Genomic DNA, 17,239 nt, shown 5'->3' with positions numbered 1-17,239 from the left:
TTGTAGCCCACTGCTACACTCTCCCCTGGGAAAGGCTGTCCATACAAGCCGATGTTTTTAAAAGCATGCGGTGCTGACGGTCTCGGCGATTTTAAGCGCCGTTAAATGGCAGAGAACAAAGGTATTCTGTGGAAAGCTGCACGCCTGGGGAAACTGCTTCAGAGGCTGAGGAACTGTTGCTTTTTTCACACAAAGCTCCCCGTGGTTAGGGCAGCATTTCCTGTCTGAGGTGGTACAAAGGTGGGGAAAAAGTAGCACACACCACGTTCTTATCACAGCCATCACCATCAAATGTTTCTGCAGCTGAAAGAACACGAGGATGGCACAGAGCTTCCTGTCTGGCAGATGCTGATGCATGAATCTTCACTGAGCCTCAGTTCTACACTGCTGCCTTCCTTTTCCCTGGTTATTTCTGGAAGGCTGGAGCTGTTGCAGCTTTTTGATACAGCAGTCCCTTTCCCCTAAGGTCTCCTGACGGGGTTATGCCCCAGACATTTGGGGACACTGGAGGCAAGTGGATTGCCCTGCATAAACTAGCAATTTTCAACCTACATGCTGTTACAGTATGTAAAAATGAAAAATGTAAGCCAGAGGAACAGGTGCACACGAAATTTATCCTTAGCTAGCTAGGCAATTGTGGCTGAGGTTAAATCAGTGGATGGAACCTGGTGAGACCTGCCCAGGGAACACAGCCACCACCCTTGAGAAGCCCACTGGGGCCTGAGCCACACCAGAAGCTCCAAGAAGAGGCTTTCTAAGAGGCAACAGTGGTGTCTTCCTATGCCCGAGGTGCCTCCTGGACTTCACTGCTGATTCAGGATGCCACCTTCACTCCCAAGGCTGTAGGGGAGGAAGGTGCTGTGTGTCCTTTCCACAGCTCTCTGTCATCTCTCACTGGACCATCTGTTCCCACACTCTTTCTCACCTGCTGGTGCTTGGAGACCATCTCCACTACAGACCTGCTCCTCTGTGCCTTGGCTCTGCCCTCCTCCCTGTCAGGTAACCCAGATTCCTCCCTCCTTGGCTCCCAACCCCTGACAACACCTTGCTGCACTCAATTTTCTTCTACCCACCACCTCTCCTCTTGAATGTGGGCTGAAACATCATCTCTCCTAAGCAGGAGCTGCTCTCTTCCTCCTGCTCACCTGAGCTCAAGGTGCCATGACATGGCTTTCTTTTGTCACCACTGCCATCTCCTCCTCCCTAATCCCCAACCTGCCTTTCCCTCCCTTCTTGTTACAACTCTGTCTCCCCTCTAGCTGATGTGGGTCCCTGCCATCCTACAGGAAACCCAGCAGGCAGCAGCAGTGTAGGACAGGCTGCACACTGAAAAGAGACTGCAGGACTTCATCTCGGCTTCTTGGGGAAGCCAGGGCTCTCCTCAGCTCTCCAGCAAGAAAGAGAAAGGATTTAAGATCAAATAATGTTGTCTTAAATCCTAACTTAAAATAAATCATTTTGGCCTACTTGGCCTTATCTCCTGTCCCCACAGGACACAATATCAGCCTTTCCAGCCTTTTAAGAAAACTGACTGCTACCTCCCACAAAAAGCTGAGGTTAATCAAGAGTTCAGAGGAAAGACACTGAAGACTTTTTTCTTTGCATGTCCCTGTCTTCACCAATGGAAGGGCTCCTTGGCACTAGGAAACACCTGGACCATGGCTCACCCTTGATCTTTTAGAAATTCATCCCAGCATTTTCTTTCCATAGCAACTTCTACCCTCCCTGCTCGTGCTGCAGCAACCCCCAATGCCCCGCACTGCTCTGCCTCACCGAGACATCATTTATTCAGAGCTCTATGTTTTAATCATCACACACTGTTTTAAGTAGGAACAGAACAATCATTTCTAAGGCTGGGTACCCCACTGTCACAGGGGTGGCACAGGAGATGACCAGCTGGATTAAACACTGCCTCAGCACTCTCCCAGCAGGAAATGTTCACACCTGTGAAACCGTCACCTGGGTTTCACCCGAGCCATGCAGCTCAGGCAAACCCAGCCATCCACACCTACTCTCTCCAAGCACTTCAAAAACCACAGAAATGTCAGGAAACTGAAGCAATGAGTGCATCACCTGACCCATTTTCACCAGACCTTCCCAGAGGCTTTCGTTCTCCGTGTGAGCTGGGAACGTTTGCATGCACGTGCGCCCGCACAGACATTCCATCTCTAAATCAATCCTCCCAGGCAAAGGGTGTAAAAAATGTCTCCCAAACCTCACGAGTATTTACATGTTTTTAATTTCAAGTGCCATATAGGGCTATTCAGCCATTATATTTTACTAGAGCTTCTAAATAAATTAAACCCATTTATCACTTAACCCCCCCCACATTTTAAGAACCTTATTAACTTTGTGGTTAAATGCAGACAGGTAATATCTATTATGGCAGCGTTCCATGGTATCCCAGCAGTGCTATGAGCTGGATTTTCACTCCCTTAAACCTGTATATCATGACAAAAATGTGCATAATCTAGTGCACCGATTCTGTAATTTTCAATAACGTCTGCTAATTCTGGCAAATAATTTACAGTACTCATTTCCTCTGTCAAAACAGGTGTTTTATGGCCAGAAGTAGTTGTAGGTTGACAAAAATAGAAGCAGCCCATTTATTAAGAAGAGAGTTTGTAGCAAAAGAAAGAGTAATGAAAAGACAGTGTTTTCTTAAAGTAAAGCAGGAAAACCATACGAGAAGATGAGGACATTTCACCCCAGCAAAGGAAGGAGAAAAGAGACTTACACAGACACTGTGAATTGTGATTCTCACAGAATAGGAACAGTACCTGCATAATCTGTCCTTGCATAATGCCCATCTTCTGATTTTGTGGTTGTTGTAGTATTGTCTGCGTGAAAAGAAAGGTGTTGAGTTGCCCGGGGAGCCTGGAGTCCCACAGCCCGTGCCCCCTCCAGAGTGCCCAGGCAGAGCCAACTTCCCTTGCACACACATCATCTCTGCTGGCTGCAAGGCTCTCCTGGGCCTGCCAGGTGAAAACAGCAGGATCTTTCTTCTAACAATATGTGATAACAGATTGCAGCTGGGATAAATATATCAGTCTGAAGCAGGAGTCGTCATTTCTGCTCTACTTGGAGTAATTGGGGAGTTTTAATATGTACCCTGAAATGAACTGCCACTTAGGGTGGTTAACTTTAAAGAGACAGGAGTAAACTGGAATGTATTTAATACACCTGTATACTATGGCCTTGTAAGTAGATGTACTGAGGATTTATGGGTCAGAAGCTAAGGAAAAAAGCTATTGAGAGTCTGAGCCTCAGCAGACACTTCATTTACTGGAGCTATTGAAAGGCAAATTCTCTTCATTTTCATTTTAGAGAAAAACGTGTTTTTGAAGTCAGCTCGAGGGTTACAGGTGATGTAGCAGCCCAAGAGATGGGCACAGAGAAGCACTGTCTTTATGGAGGAACAGAGCCAGGATTGGAAAACTTCCTTGCAGGCATCCTGGGCCCCAGCAGGGGTCACCTGAAGAACCAGCCCAAGCTCTGTGTTTGGGAGCACCTCTGCAGAGAGCCTCCTGCGACTGCCTCGTGCTGCTCCAGGTAAGGGAGCACCAGAGGGTCCATCCTGGGTGGCAGAATGCATCTGAGGGGCATTCCCACTGTCCTGCTGCAGCTGCTGCCTGGCAGACAGGGCTCTGGGCAAGCTGCTGGGGCAGGAGACTGGTGGCTGATGCAGAAGCCAGTGCAGGGCTGGGCAGTGCCCTGCTGCTGCTCTGGGCAGGGGTAGGAGTGGTGCTCCCCTCTCATGCCTCGCTGTGTCTGCATCATGGAGGGCTCTGCCTCTCACCACAGCCTGTGCTCTACAGTACCAACTGCAGTCTAATGGAAATATAACAACTACCAAATAAGAAGCCAGCCCTGGTTCTGTTTCTATTTTTCTCCCTGAGCAAAAATTGAAAACATTCTTTGAAATGAGTTTTGTTACGAGAGTTACCTTGACATCGACCCAAAGACATGACTTCAATTTTCTCCTGTTTCTGGCATGATGCCTCTTTGATTTGACATGCATTATCATAAGATTTCCCATCGGAAGCACAAAGAGGATTGAAGTTGGTTTGAGAACAGTCAATGTTGCACACACACCTGAAAAGAGATAGAAAGAGAAAAAAGAAGAGGCTAATATGAGAAACATTTTTCAAGACATCATAAATACATCTCAGAAATATAAGTGTTTGTATTGTCCTGACTGTACAATGCAAATCAACATAATGAAAGTGGAAAGTTCTGTCAAGAGGTCATTTGTATTTCTTGATGGGAATGAGATGCAGGGAGAGGGAAGAGGCGCACGAAAGCAAGCAAAAAGAAAGATAAAGGAAGTGTGTTTTACATGGAAAACTGTACCACAGCATTACCACTTGTAATCCCCTGTAAACCAAAGAGATGCACAGATAAAGCAAGCTGCTGATCCCTCCTGCAAACTACAGAGCCACAAAATTCTCCTCTGTTCAGGTGCCATCCATGGTATGGAATACCATAGATGTGGGTTTATATTGATTTATGATTTAATTCTGTAAATAATTACAGCACCTAGAGGCACTCTCATTGAAACAGATGTGAAACTGAAGCCTCACTTCACCCCACTGGGTTAAATCCACCTGCCAAGACTGAGACTGGAGCAGGGATGTGACTGCACTCTGTGCCTCGGGCTGGTGGGATCTCCCCAGCTCCTGGACACAGAGAGGCTACTCACTATTAAAAGCAGGAGAGTGCTGGTTTAGGGAAGACTTGGTGCCCAAGCACTTTCTGAAGCACTTGGATAACTCAGCAAGCAAAAAGCCTGATGCAGGTGTTACCCAGGAAGGTCTCCTGAGCTGGTGTGTCAGGATCCTGACCTCTGTCAGGGGTGTCCAAGAGCACAGTGTGGGCACACGCAGGCAGGGCAGTGGTGGCCCATCCTCAGATTGCTTAGGCCACCTCCAGAGACTCCAGAACCCGGTTTGTGAGCTCCTGGGCTGCCCTGTGATGTGAACCAGAGCACAGGGTGTTATTGCCTTCCAGAGTCTGCTCTGGATCTGAACTAACACATGGACACATCCCGATCCCAGCAAGCCTGGCCACTGCTTCCAAGATGGAGAAACCAAATTATTTCCATTGACAGCAGGCTGCAGACTCTTTTCTTTGGGTTTCTCCTCTTTCATTATCATTAGCAACATCAGACAGCCTTGGGCATCGCAGGGGAAAGCCAAGCTAATCTCCTGTCCCCCAACTGTGCCATTAACAGACAGCTCAGCCTCAGCACACCCAACGTCATCTTGCTTGGGGACAAAGCCAGAGGTCTAACCTGGCAGCTGCTCCAGCTCTTCTGAGCACGTAATTGTGCACATGCTGCTATCCAAACTCTTCCTGGCTCCTTCTGACATTAAGGCAGAGCCACGAGATAGATGCTCTGTCTCCAGCCCACTGGTTGTGCTGGAGCTGGCAGTGCCAGCTCCACAGCTCTCCCTTTGCAGAGCTAAGGAATGGAAATGTCAAGCCTCCAGCCTCGCTGCTTGATTTAAGAAAGTGTTTAAAAGTCAGTCCACCTCCCATCTGCAGCAGACATCTGGACACCTTTGACTACTGGAGGTGTAAAGGGATATACACAAAACTTGGGTGGGAAGAGGAAGAAGGAAATCGGAGGGTTTGGGTCAGATGTCTTCATCACCCCATTTGGCTTCTGGCCTCCAGGAATGTGCCCAGGGTGATGGAAAACAGTGGAACCAGCAGTTGTCTTTTAGAAGTTTTTTTTTACACTGGGTAGGTCTGTTTACCCCAAACGTTCACTAAATACAGAAAACTCCAGTTTAAAAAGAGGCCAGTGGTGAAAAGCTGTGGTTATAAATTAAATTACATGATTTCATAACTCGAAGAAAAGCGTCTAGCTCCCTGTGTGTAGAAATTTCCCCACACTGATAAACACACAGAATATAAGAAAAAAAAAATCCAGTGCATTTCCCAAGAATCTCCTTATCAGCAAAATAAGAATGTTCTGCTCCACTGAAATATTAACCATCATCATTTCTTCCTGCAGCCATTTCCAGCTTCCCACCTTAGTCAAACTCACTTCATTAGGAAACATTTACTGCTCAAGTAATAGCAATTCTTTCCACGTAGCTCCACCATTTGCATTTCAGATGGGACACAATCAGCCATATGCTCCTTTTTTTTGTAATAAACCAGCTAAAGAACAGCTTCACTTCTCTACATTTTGCTACAGAAAAATGAGTGAAGGTTAATATATATTATGTTTCAAGTCAAGAGAAAATGAAGCCAATGGGAAAATTACAACAAAAGGGTGCTCTTTAGGGGAAATCTCAGCAACTTTGGATGCAGTTTCAAGAGCACCTAGGGGATGCAGGAACCTAGGCTCAGAGTTAGACACTTTAGAGATATATTTTTAAAGGTGTTTAAATGCTTAAAAATGCATGCAAACACTTTGTGTGGGATTTCTGATATCTCAGAGACCTATTTCCCACTGATTTCAAAGACTGCTTCAGAGCCCACTAGGCATTTATTTACATCTCCTGATACCTTCCAAAACACAAAGACCCAAAATTACTTTCCTGACCTCTTCCAGCACAACTGAGCAGAGAACCAAGGTTTTTCTGAGCCCCATTCTAGAATTTCAGCCGTGACACCAGCCCTTGTCTCCAAGCAAACCTCTGCAGCGGTCGCACGAAGAGGACACACCGCGTGAGCACCACGAGCTGCTTCTGCTGGGGTCAGATCACTCTGAAGCAGAAAAGGACTCCCCCAGGATGACACCATATGCTCCAAAGCCTTACAGGATCCCCTGTGTGAAGCCTGATTTTCAGAGCCAGCTAGAGGGAGGCTGAAAACACACCAAACTTGCCACCCTGATCTCCGTGCTGCAAGGATCCTTGCACACTTTTCAGCAGACTTTTCTAGCTTGCCTCCACAGTTTATTACTGCTTTTGCACTCAGACACTCAAATCCTGCTTTAAGGCTGCACAATTAGGTCGACATCAAATATATGTCAGGAAGGGCAAAAGGCAGGATTGCATCAGGAAGATTAATGTGCCTGTGTTGCTGGCTCTTTTTAATTTATAGTGCTCCTCTTATCAGGGAAAATTATGGCATTCCCACACATTTTTTCAAACTGGGGGAAGCAAAAGTCTGCCCATTTGGACCATGCTGCCAAACTCCAAAAGGGCAAATTGCAGTGCAAAAGGTGAGGCATGTACCCCAAACGTGTGTGCCCAGGCAAATGCAGCCTCTGAGAACAGCTCAGACTTCAGGGGGATCCACCAGTGAGGCAATAAACACACGCTGAACAGCACTGAATGCATTTGACTGGCTGAAAACCTGTGAAGGTGCCTTCACTTCTTGGAGCCTTATAAAATGCAAGAGTGGGACTCTCTTGTGTTGAACAAGAACCAAGCTGTGACATCCCTGCTTGGCTCAGGCTGTGTGTTAGGTGACAGTACCCATGGTGTTATTTTCTGGGCACGGAGGGTACACTCTTCAGCTCTTGTGGGACACAGAAAGCCCCTGCCCTGAACACTGCACAGGGCTGGCAGCACCCATGCCACTGCCAAGGGTGTGTCCAATGGCTGGCTGGCTGCCTGCAGCTTCCCAGCCCCTGAGGCACTCCAGTTTGCCTTGAATTTTAAGTCCTTGGCTCATCTGACCATGTTATCACCCTGCCTATGACTTCTGATTATAGTTCTATCAATAAATCTATTTGCTTGCTGTGTTCCTAAGTGTAGCACTGAAGAAAGCCTGGCAATAGAAGGGCTGACTGAGCACTCCTGGTGCTCAAGACACTGTGGGAAGGTCAGTGAGGTCTCCTAGGGGGTCACAGAATGAAACTGTACCCCAGAGCATACACAGAATAAATGTGTAAGATTTAACCATGCCTTCTGCAGCTTTAAAAGCCTCTGTGAGGAAGGAGAGCCTCCAAGATGTCAGCAGATACTCTGCAGCTCCTCTGAGAAAGGAAGGAATGCTGTTCCACTTTGCATCTTCAAGTAATGGGCTCATATGTTAACAGATTAAAATTTGGGCTGCCACCATAAAAAAAATCATTAAACAAGCCTCATTTTATGTCTTTTCTTCCAGGTCATTGTGAGAGTCTCCAGTGCATTCCCTTTCTTTTATACACTTTATTTCATTCCATTTCCTTTCACATGATGACAATCCTGGAGGAGCTGAACATCCAGCAATCTGTGTGGTCACTTTGGTGATCATGGAAGCCAAAACCACCAAAGCAAACTAAAAAGATTGTTGAAGGGGCAAGCCTGGGCACCTCCTGAGAGTATTTTGGGCTACCTCCCCATGGTGGATCTTGCAACACTGCTCGAGGACGTTGCTGGATCCTGCCATGAGAATGTCACACCTAGGATGAACCAGAAAGTGTCTGCAGGCAGAGGTGCAGCTCTGCAGAGAAGGTGCAGGAGAGGCCCAGGAGGATGCCTGGGGGAGAGCTGGCAGAGCTGAGCTTAGCCTGAGGCAGGTGAGATGCTGACAGGCACCTCCTGGTGCCTCCCTGCCAACCTGTGGGGCGTGTGCTGCTGCACTGTGGTCTGTGAGCTTTGGCAGCTTCCATCAAGGCAGGAACTGCAAAGAGGCTGCTCAGCAGCATGAGGGAACCCACGGGCATTTTGGGATTTCACCTGTTTACTGTGCTTCTTCCCTCCCCAGGGAAATGAGAGAGGAGCACAAAGAACTCCTTCCCAGCCTGGATCCTGCCCAGCCCTCAGCCTGGTCCACATGCCAGCAGGGATGGGGAGCTGCTGCACCAGGCTGCTTGGCCAAGCTGGAGCAGCCAACTTGGCTTCCTGTTGAATCAGTCTCCATAAAAAGGAATGGGGTCAATAAACCAGGCATGGGTGAGTGCACAGTCTCCTGACACCCCACGTTTCTGCAAATAGCATATGGTAATATTTTCTGGGCACAGAGAGCACCTGTGCCTGCAGAGAGCAAGCTACTGAAGGGAGGATTCATGGCTGTGAAGGGCTGTCCCTGGAAGGAGGAGCTGCATTTTAAGGAGGAGTCTCAATAAAATGAGAGAATGGTTCTTTGCCCATGAAGGGTAGGAGAATACTATAATTCTGTTTCCTTAGTTCATGAATAGAATATAATCATTCGTGACACGGTGATGACAAAAAGAAACCCACTCCATGCTTTATCTTTACTCCTAAGACAACTCTTCAGTCTTTTGTTTCCAGCAATGTATTACTGAAAAATGATTTTAAAAAAATGCCTGTGCAGTATCTGCACGTAGCATGAGACAGGTTTCCTGTGTAGCTCTGATGGGAAGCAAGGAGGATAAATGAGACAATGCTTCCAAAGGAGTGGTTTCACTGGGAACAGATGCAGGCACATTTCTGTCAGAACGAGATGGCAATGGCAGCTCTTTCCCATTCAGCATCTTTTAATTAGCCCTCTGCTGTTTGGAAACCTGAGAGCATTGTTGGTACTACCTCTGTTTATTAAAGATTCATATTCAGACTTTGCTGGCCATGGGTCATTTGCTTTTTGGAACCAGAGCAACAGAAAATTGTGCCTGAGATATCTGAGAGAGAAGTACTTAATGAAATGACTAACGTCTTCAGCCAAGTGTCTAGCTGATTACAGGGTCTAAACAGCAGAACAGCAATAAACCTGCCACAAAGAGAATTGTCAGTCAAGAAAAAAGGCATAAAACCAAAGAGACAAGGAGGCAAGAGCTAAAAATGAGAACATGCAAATCTAGTGTTATTTTTACTAGTCAGAGCTCTGATATTTGAGCACATATGCTAATTTGGTCAAGTGTGAGATCCCACCATGTCTCAGAGAGCAGTGTTTTACAGGGAAGGTGAAGTTCCATTCTGCAATTATATATTTTCTCCAGGCACACACAGGGGGGGAAAAAAAAAAAGCAATGAAAACCCCAGCAAAATTTTGCAGCATAAAAAAGCCTAAAGCCCTTTGCCACAAAAGAGTGTATAAATAATAACACAGTTGTTGTACATTTAGGATAGTTCGACCAGAGACATTTCTTATTTTCCTCTGCTCTGACCAGAACATGGTGATCAGAACCCCAAATTTCTGGATGTCAGCACAGACCTCTCCAAGCCCCCTGCCCCTCTGAGCAGGACATTAAATGCCCATTTAAAGCAAACCTGGCAGTGTATATGCCTGCATAAAGAACCTGGCAACCAGTCCCAAATGCCTTTATCATCAAGGTGTTTCTTTCTGGTACACAGGGCATCTTTGTTGACATTACCAGCAGGCCAGCTGAACTGAAGCCAGGCTTAGCATTACACCTGGACTCTGGAACAGGCATTGCAGCACAGCTCAGCCCTGTGTCAGGAGGCTGGTGGGAGCTCTCCTTGACCCAGGCACCTCTGGGGGTGTTTCATGTCTCAACACAACATCATGCAGAGACTTCTGAATGAGCTCCAGGCAGGGACTGGGCCAGGAGAAGCTCTGGGAGCTCAGGGAGCTTGCTCAGACACACAGTGTGTGACAGCCCTTCACTGGGGAGCAGGGACAGGTCACCTCTGTACCCACCTTGGCACATCACCCACCCACAAAGCCACCTGCACACACTGGCAGCAAAACTGGATTGCTCCAGGCTGCTTGGACACACCTGTGTTTTGATGTGGCAAAAGGAGCACACAAATCTGAGCTTCTGACCCTCAGCCCATCTCCAAGCACACGTGAGAGCTTCACAGTGGTCCCAGACAGCCCTGCAGCAGCCATGGGCTGGCACCATGGTACCCCTAAGGCAGAGACACCTCAGAGCAGAGTCACCAGGGACCTTTGGCAGCCTGGCCAAACTCAGGTACCCCACAGTGGTCTCTGCAGCACGTGCAGCACAGCCCGAGAGGATGGCACCCAAAACTGCCTGGCATCACTGCCTGCTTTGGCATGCACTGAACATCAGATATCCACTGACACACATATACATAAAATATCTTCAGAGTGCACACTGGCACACAACGTTTTACACTTCCCATGAATCATACCCTACAACCTGTCTGTGCTTGCCAGGAGACTGAAATCCTATCACTGCACTCTTAAGAACATCATTAAGAGGCTTAAAGAATAGAGACTCTGCATGTCTCCTTCAAAACAAATTTTGCTGTAATTTTTGAGGTTGATGCAAAACTTTAGCTGCAGTGCAGAACAATAAACAATGCATATTTTATAATGGCAGCACAAAAATAGCAAGCAGTATTGCTTTCCTGGGCCTGCTGGTGCTTCTCTTCTGCTATAAGATCACAAGAGAAGGAAAGCATGGCTTATTTTGAGTGCCTTCCATTCAATGTTTGTTACTTACTTATTTATTTATCTAATTTATTTTTCCTTTTTGTCCTTTGCAGCCCTGCTTCTGCACCAAGGGCTTTAGCATGCCTACTTTGCACGGCGGCTTCCCTGGGATATTTTACTTATTTCAACTGTTCAAATGTTTATCTTCACCAGGAGCAAAAGGAGACAAGCTTGATCCCCTCAGGGTGATGCAATGTTTCTGCATGGCATTTCAATAGCATCCTGTTATTCAAACAATTAGAAATCACAGAGACCATGCATGGAATTATCAGCATACTGCATGGAGATTTTTATTATTATGTAGTGCATAATGAAAATGATTTGAAGGACCCCAAAGCATCATAACAGAAGGAAGCGCTGAATAATCAGGTGATTTTTTTTTTTTTTTTTAACTGCAAGGGCCCAAAATATTGTTTACTGGACATATGTCAAGCTAAAATGCACTAAAGTGGTGAATGTATTTACTGATGGCCTTCCTTGGAAACCAAAGGCAACACATTCTGGGAGTGTAGCTGCAGACAGAGCCAGGAGCTTGGGCTACAGCTGCCACACTGCTGCTGCTGCATGGCAGGGATGGACTGGCAGTGCTTCCAAATACCCATGGGTTTTTCAGAGCCTGCTTTGCATGGCAGCTCAGGGAGGATGTCCCAAACCCATGGGCTGCTCCTGGAGACACCCTGCTGAAGAGAGTCCCTGGGCACTGGCTGCTCCCCGAGCTCACTGACGAGCTGGGCCCATGCTCCTCCAGCTTTCAAGAAGTCATCCTGGAGACTGCAGCTCATTTTATCTGCAGTGCAACTTGAGTCCTAATTCCCCTTTAATTTTTGACCTGCAACTTCTTTACTAAATTTTTGACAAAAAAAAATTACAAACTTCACCTTTGCTTCCTTTTCACAATTCACAGCACCAATTATAGCATGACCTTCACCTGCCTTCCCAATGCCTCTGGTGCCCTCAACAGTACATTGAATTGTAGGCTAGCAGCTTTAGGGCAAAATAAATGTGTCCCTCTCTCTCTTTTTTTGTCCTTCTAAATATCACTCTTATTTTAAAGATACTAAGTTGTATAAAGTGATCTTTGCTACACTGGATGCTTTAAAGCCAAACAGAGAATCACAAGGCTGATGACTGGGTTTGAAGAGTCATGGAAAAGCCTTTGTGCTAGCTGTGTGACCAGAGAAAAAAAATTCTAATTCTGTGCACATGCCAATTCAAGTGTCTGCAGGTATCTAACGTGTAAAGTTTATTTAGAACTCACAGAATAAAATAAATGCCTCTCTGTGGTTTGCCTGCCCCTGGTGTCCTTCAGGTCTCTGTGGGCTGTGCTAAAACAAAGCTTTGCTAACTGTTCCTCTCTCTGTAAACATCTGAGGCTGTCCTTCATGGACAGTCTACTGCTGTGTGCCTCAGATTGCTGCTGCTGTTCACTCCTGTCTTGAAGCCAGCAGAATAATGAAAATTGTTTCCCCAAATCCCCCGGTTTCACCCCGGACTGAACAGCCAGTGGGAATATTGCAACATCCAGTGGGAAGCATGGGACACTATCTAGCTGCAGGTCCTGGCATGGGCCTTGCCATGCAGGAAGGATCCATCTGCTCACAGAGAGCTGCAGCTCTGTCTGGGACCCACCACAAATTTCTGCTTAAACTTCTGTTAACACTAGAAGTTACTCCTGAAAGTGGAAATGGACTCTGATTTATCAGTGAAAGCAAAGGGATGATGATGGCTCTTGGCTAGCAGAGAGCAGCGTGCTGCCAGCCCCAGCCCTTGCTCACATGAGCTGTCCATTGCTGGTGGGAAGTGGAGACCTTCCTAAAATGAGCAAAAACTGTGGTAAAGGAATTCCTCCATGGGAAGTGTGCCTCCACATGTGCAGCAAGCCCAGCCCAGCTCTCCCCATAAACCCCTCTGTGTCCTTCAACACGTGTGCCTCTCATTTCCTCAGGGATTCACAGAGCCCTGAGGTGGAAGAGACCCACAAGGATCATCTTAAGTAAAACAGCCCATGCAGGGGCTGGACCCACAACCTTGGTGTCATCAGCACCACACCCTAACCAGGGGTACCTGCCTGAGGCAGCACCATCTGAACTGGCCACACATTCCAGGATCCCCTGCTTGGTCACCTGTCTTCAACTACAAAACAAAATCCAGCCTGCTAGGCAATGAAATTTTAGGAGGATCCTTCCAGGCTTTCCTTCGGGCGTTGTTTGCACCTCCTGCACAGGCAGAAAGGTTGTCTGTGCACAGGATCACCTCACATTACCTCAGCCCACAGGTATGAGCCTGCCACCCAAGCAAATCACTGCATTTGCAAGGAGAGGGTACAGTGGTAACCCTCTTTTCCTCAGAGCCTTCAGGGCTGCAGGTAAAAGCTGCTGCACAAAGGCAGGCATTATTCCTGCTGGCTGGGGACCTGCCCTTGCTGCCTCTGATGACCACGGGCTGGCTGCTTTGGGGACCAAGCCCCAAGGGACAGAGCTGCTGCTGGGGAAAGGAAGACAGAGGAATGACTGCAATGTGCCACCTCAAGGACACGTCCTTGCCAGCAAACAGTGGGATGAGAGCAATCTCCTTCAGGGCTGGCACCCAGATCAGTGGATTCCACCTGCAGCTCCTTGAAAGGAGCAAGTGCTGTGCACTGGCCAGGGCAGGTGTCCCTGGGGCACCTGTGCTGTTCCACAGGGGAGAGCTCCATCACCAAACGGGCAGGCTGAGACACAGCAATTAAATCTGAACGTCTGGGGACACCTCACACAGGCTTTTAGCTGCAGCCCACACGTGGGAAGGGACTGGGGCAGGAGATGGGCTCTGTGAGGAAGGGACACCTGCCACTCTGCAGGGGCTGTGAGAGCTGAGGTCAGCCCCGCACATCAGCTCCCACGGAGTTTTCCTCAGGCTCATATTTAATGCATGGGATGTATTTTTAATGGTTTAGATGTGTGAACAAACCGTGGCCTCGATGTTCCTACACGGGTGTGTGAAGGAGCCTCCGACCTTCTGCAACGGATGCAGTTCTATTTTAATAGTTAACATAAAGTGGGATGGAAGAGATGAAGCATTCCATTAAGACATTTGATAATAAATTGGTAAGTGCTTTCCCAGTGTTTTACATAGTTATTCTCTCTCTTGATCTATTTAGCCAACACATGTAATTCCGAGCTACAAAGTTGTATTCCTGCTTTCGTAAACACACTTACATAAAACTCAATAACAACACAGTCTATTTATTGCTAAAACGCTAGTAGGAAATTGGAAAAGGTATAAATACAATTCATTGCTGGTGATCTCCTGCCCCCTGAAGGCACTGTAAGGCTCCAAATCTTGCTCAGTTCACAGCACCATAAAACCAAAGCAATAAATGTCACTCTTCTCTTGATTGCGCATTAGGCCAATCGGCTTTTTATTGCGCCTAAATAGGCCGCCAGGAAGGCACCGCTCTCTTTACTGCTGGGGGATGACTTTGCCTAAATGGGGGGCCAGGGAGGAAGGAGAGCTTACTTTTAAATAACAAGGCTAAGAGAGAACGGGGGGGAAGAAAGGTGCAAAAGCACGCTGCTCTGGAAGGCCCTTGCACTTGCTCTTTCATGCTGTAATGCCTTGATGTACGCGGACGATAACGTGTCAATGCACATTAATATCTGATGTGCATTACCATATTATCATCCCTTATGTGCACTTTCACAGCCTGGTGAGCCCAGGCTCTCCCAGCCATGGGCTTACACAACCAACATCGCCCTGGGGGCACAAACCGAGCCTCTCACAGCTCCGGGCAGCACCCGTGCATGGCACTGCCCTTGCAGGGCACAAAGGGACCCTCCTGTGTCCCTGTCACAAAGCAGCGGGAGCTGGGTGATCCTTACAGCACCCTCTACTACAGCAGGAGCACAAGACACACAGCCAAAGCCATTCCTCCCAATGCAGATCAAGGGATGTGCTCACAAGGGCACAAAGGGACCCTCCTGTGTCCCTGTCACAAAGCAGCGGGAGCTGGGTGATCCTTACAGCACCCTCTACTACAGCAGGAGCACAAGACACACTGCCAAAGCCATTCCTCCCAATGCAGATCAAGGGATGTGCTCAGAAGGCTGGGACGCTTTCCTACCCAGGACTGAAAACTCTGGTCACAGCTGGTGGCAGAGGAGTAAAAAAACCCCCAAACTCTGAGTTCATTTGCTCCCCTGTTGATCTGGACACATGAAATGGTGGCTCTCCACCATGCTGCCACATGCATATGTTGTACCTAGACACTGCCTGAAAAGAGAGAGGGATGCTGTTGCTGCCTCACACGATGCTGAGCCACACACGTGCACCCTTGTAATGGGTATGGGGCAGGGCAGTGCTAACACAGTGCCACAGCCACAGCACCTCGATGGTGGCATCCTCCAGCTGCCCCTGGCACAGCAACCTTAAATTCACCTGCTCGTGCTGGGTGAGCCACTCCAGCCCCCCAGCCAGGCAGAGGGAAGGCAGGAGAGGACAATCTCCCTTCCCCCCTTGGGTAGTGTCCCCAAAACCCTCCCCAAGCTGTGACGGTGATTGCAGGGGTCCCAGGATGAGGGAAGAGATGAGAAAGTTGACTCCATGTTTCAGAAGGCTTGATTTATTATTTTATGATATATATTATATTAAAACGATACTAAAAGAACAGAAGAAAGGATTTCAGCAGAAGGTTGGCTAAGAATAGAAAAGGAATGAATAACAAAAGCTTGTGACTGACTGAAACAGTCCGAGACAGCTGGGCTGGGATTGGCCATTAATTAGAAACAACCAGGTGAGACCAATCCCAGATCCCCCTGTTGCATTCCACAGCAGTAGATAATCATTGTTTGCATTTTGTTCCTGAGGCCTCTCAGCTTCTCAGGAGGAAAAAATCCTAAGGAAAGGATTTTTCATAAAATATCATGGCTACACCCAAGCCCCTTAAGGTGGGCAGCCACTGCAGCTCCTCCCCACTCTGCAGCAAACAGCCAGCTGGACTAACTGCAAGTTGGCTTTACATTTCCTCCCTGCTGACCACCCACCTCTCCACGTGTCCCATCCACACACAGAGATAGGCACCTTGGCCATGGAAACCTAACAGGAAAATTGGTCTGTGCTGAGCCACACTTTTGAAATTACTGCAGCTTTTTTTCCCCAGCTCTAATGTTGACAGACTACTAATTGCAAAGACAAATGATGACTGTGTCTCTTACAAGCCTTCCTCCCCTTGAATTTCAGAAGAATTTGTGTTTTGCTCCTACGAGAGCATGGTATGGTAAGACATGAAAACCTCCCAAAATCTCAGAAATTATTTTTGGCTTTTCACAAATCAATATTTCCTCTGAAGCAACTGAAGCAGTCAGTAAGGCAAATTCTGCTTTTATCATCGCAATTTCCAAGTTATTCCTTTGCACTGTAAGACTGCCAGAGCACTCACACTACAACTCAGTTTGTTCTCCCTTCTACCAGCAAAAGGCTCCACAGGCCACTGAGAAGTTACTCCATAGTTATCCAACAGGGAGAGAACTTTTGTTTCACTGAAGTCAGTGGGGTAACTTCCACTGACTTCCTTAGGCTGGAAGTTCACCTTCTGAACTGAAAACCAAGTTTGGGTGAGCATCTGAAAAGAGGAGCAAAAGGGGAAAAAAAAGATCTATAAGCTTTATGATTGTGTGGAGTATTATTCCCTGGACACACAGCAGGTTTTGCTGTAATTGCAAAAGATAAAAAATGCCATTTTTATTACAAACCCAAATGTTAGAGATTCTAGTTTTTGGATAAGAGATGGATGTGTCATACAGGGTCCTTAAAAACCTGCTTGGGTGAGTAGTACAGATGGAGTACAATGTGGGCTTGCATTTATCTGAGAACATTTAGAGCCATGATATATAGTCTGCACGACAGACTTCCTCGATGTATAGAGAAAATATAGCCAATTTCTTTGTGTAGGCTGAATTATTTACCAGAGTGTTCCAAAGTGTATTGGTAA

General features: G+C 47.2%; 1 protein-coding gene across 2 annotated transcripts in view; it reads right to left on the bottom strand.

Moving 5' to 3' along the window:
- Positions 1–17,239, bottom strand: part of TMEFF2 (transmembrane protein with EGF like and two follistatin like domains 2) — a 132,128-nt gene that overhangs the window by 30,613 nt on the left and 84,276 nt on the right. For both annotated transcript variants that reach the window (XM_059853410.1, XM_059853409.1), the window contains 2 exons: positions 3,947–4,095; positions 2,781–2,840 (listed from right to left, as the gene is read on the bottom strand). In XM_059853410.1, the coding sequence (XP_059709393.1) occupies positions 2,781–2,840; positions 3,947–4,095 (209 nt within the window). The remainder of the gene's footprint in view (positions 1–2,780; positions 2,841–3,946; positions 4,096–17,239) is intronic.

Source organism: Haemorhous mexicanus, chromosome 8, assembly GCF_027477595.1.
Source record: "Haemorhous mexicanus isolate bHaeMex1 chromosome 8, bHaeMex1.pri, whole genome shotgun sequence".
Lineage (NCBI taxonomy): Eukaryota > Metazoa > Chordata > Aves > Passeriformes > Fringillidae > Haemorhous > Haemorhous mexicanus.
The sequence above is the reverse complement of the archived record's forward strand: the minus strand, read 5'-3'. Positions and strand labels throughout refer to the sequence as shown.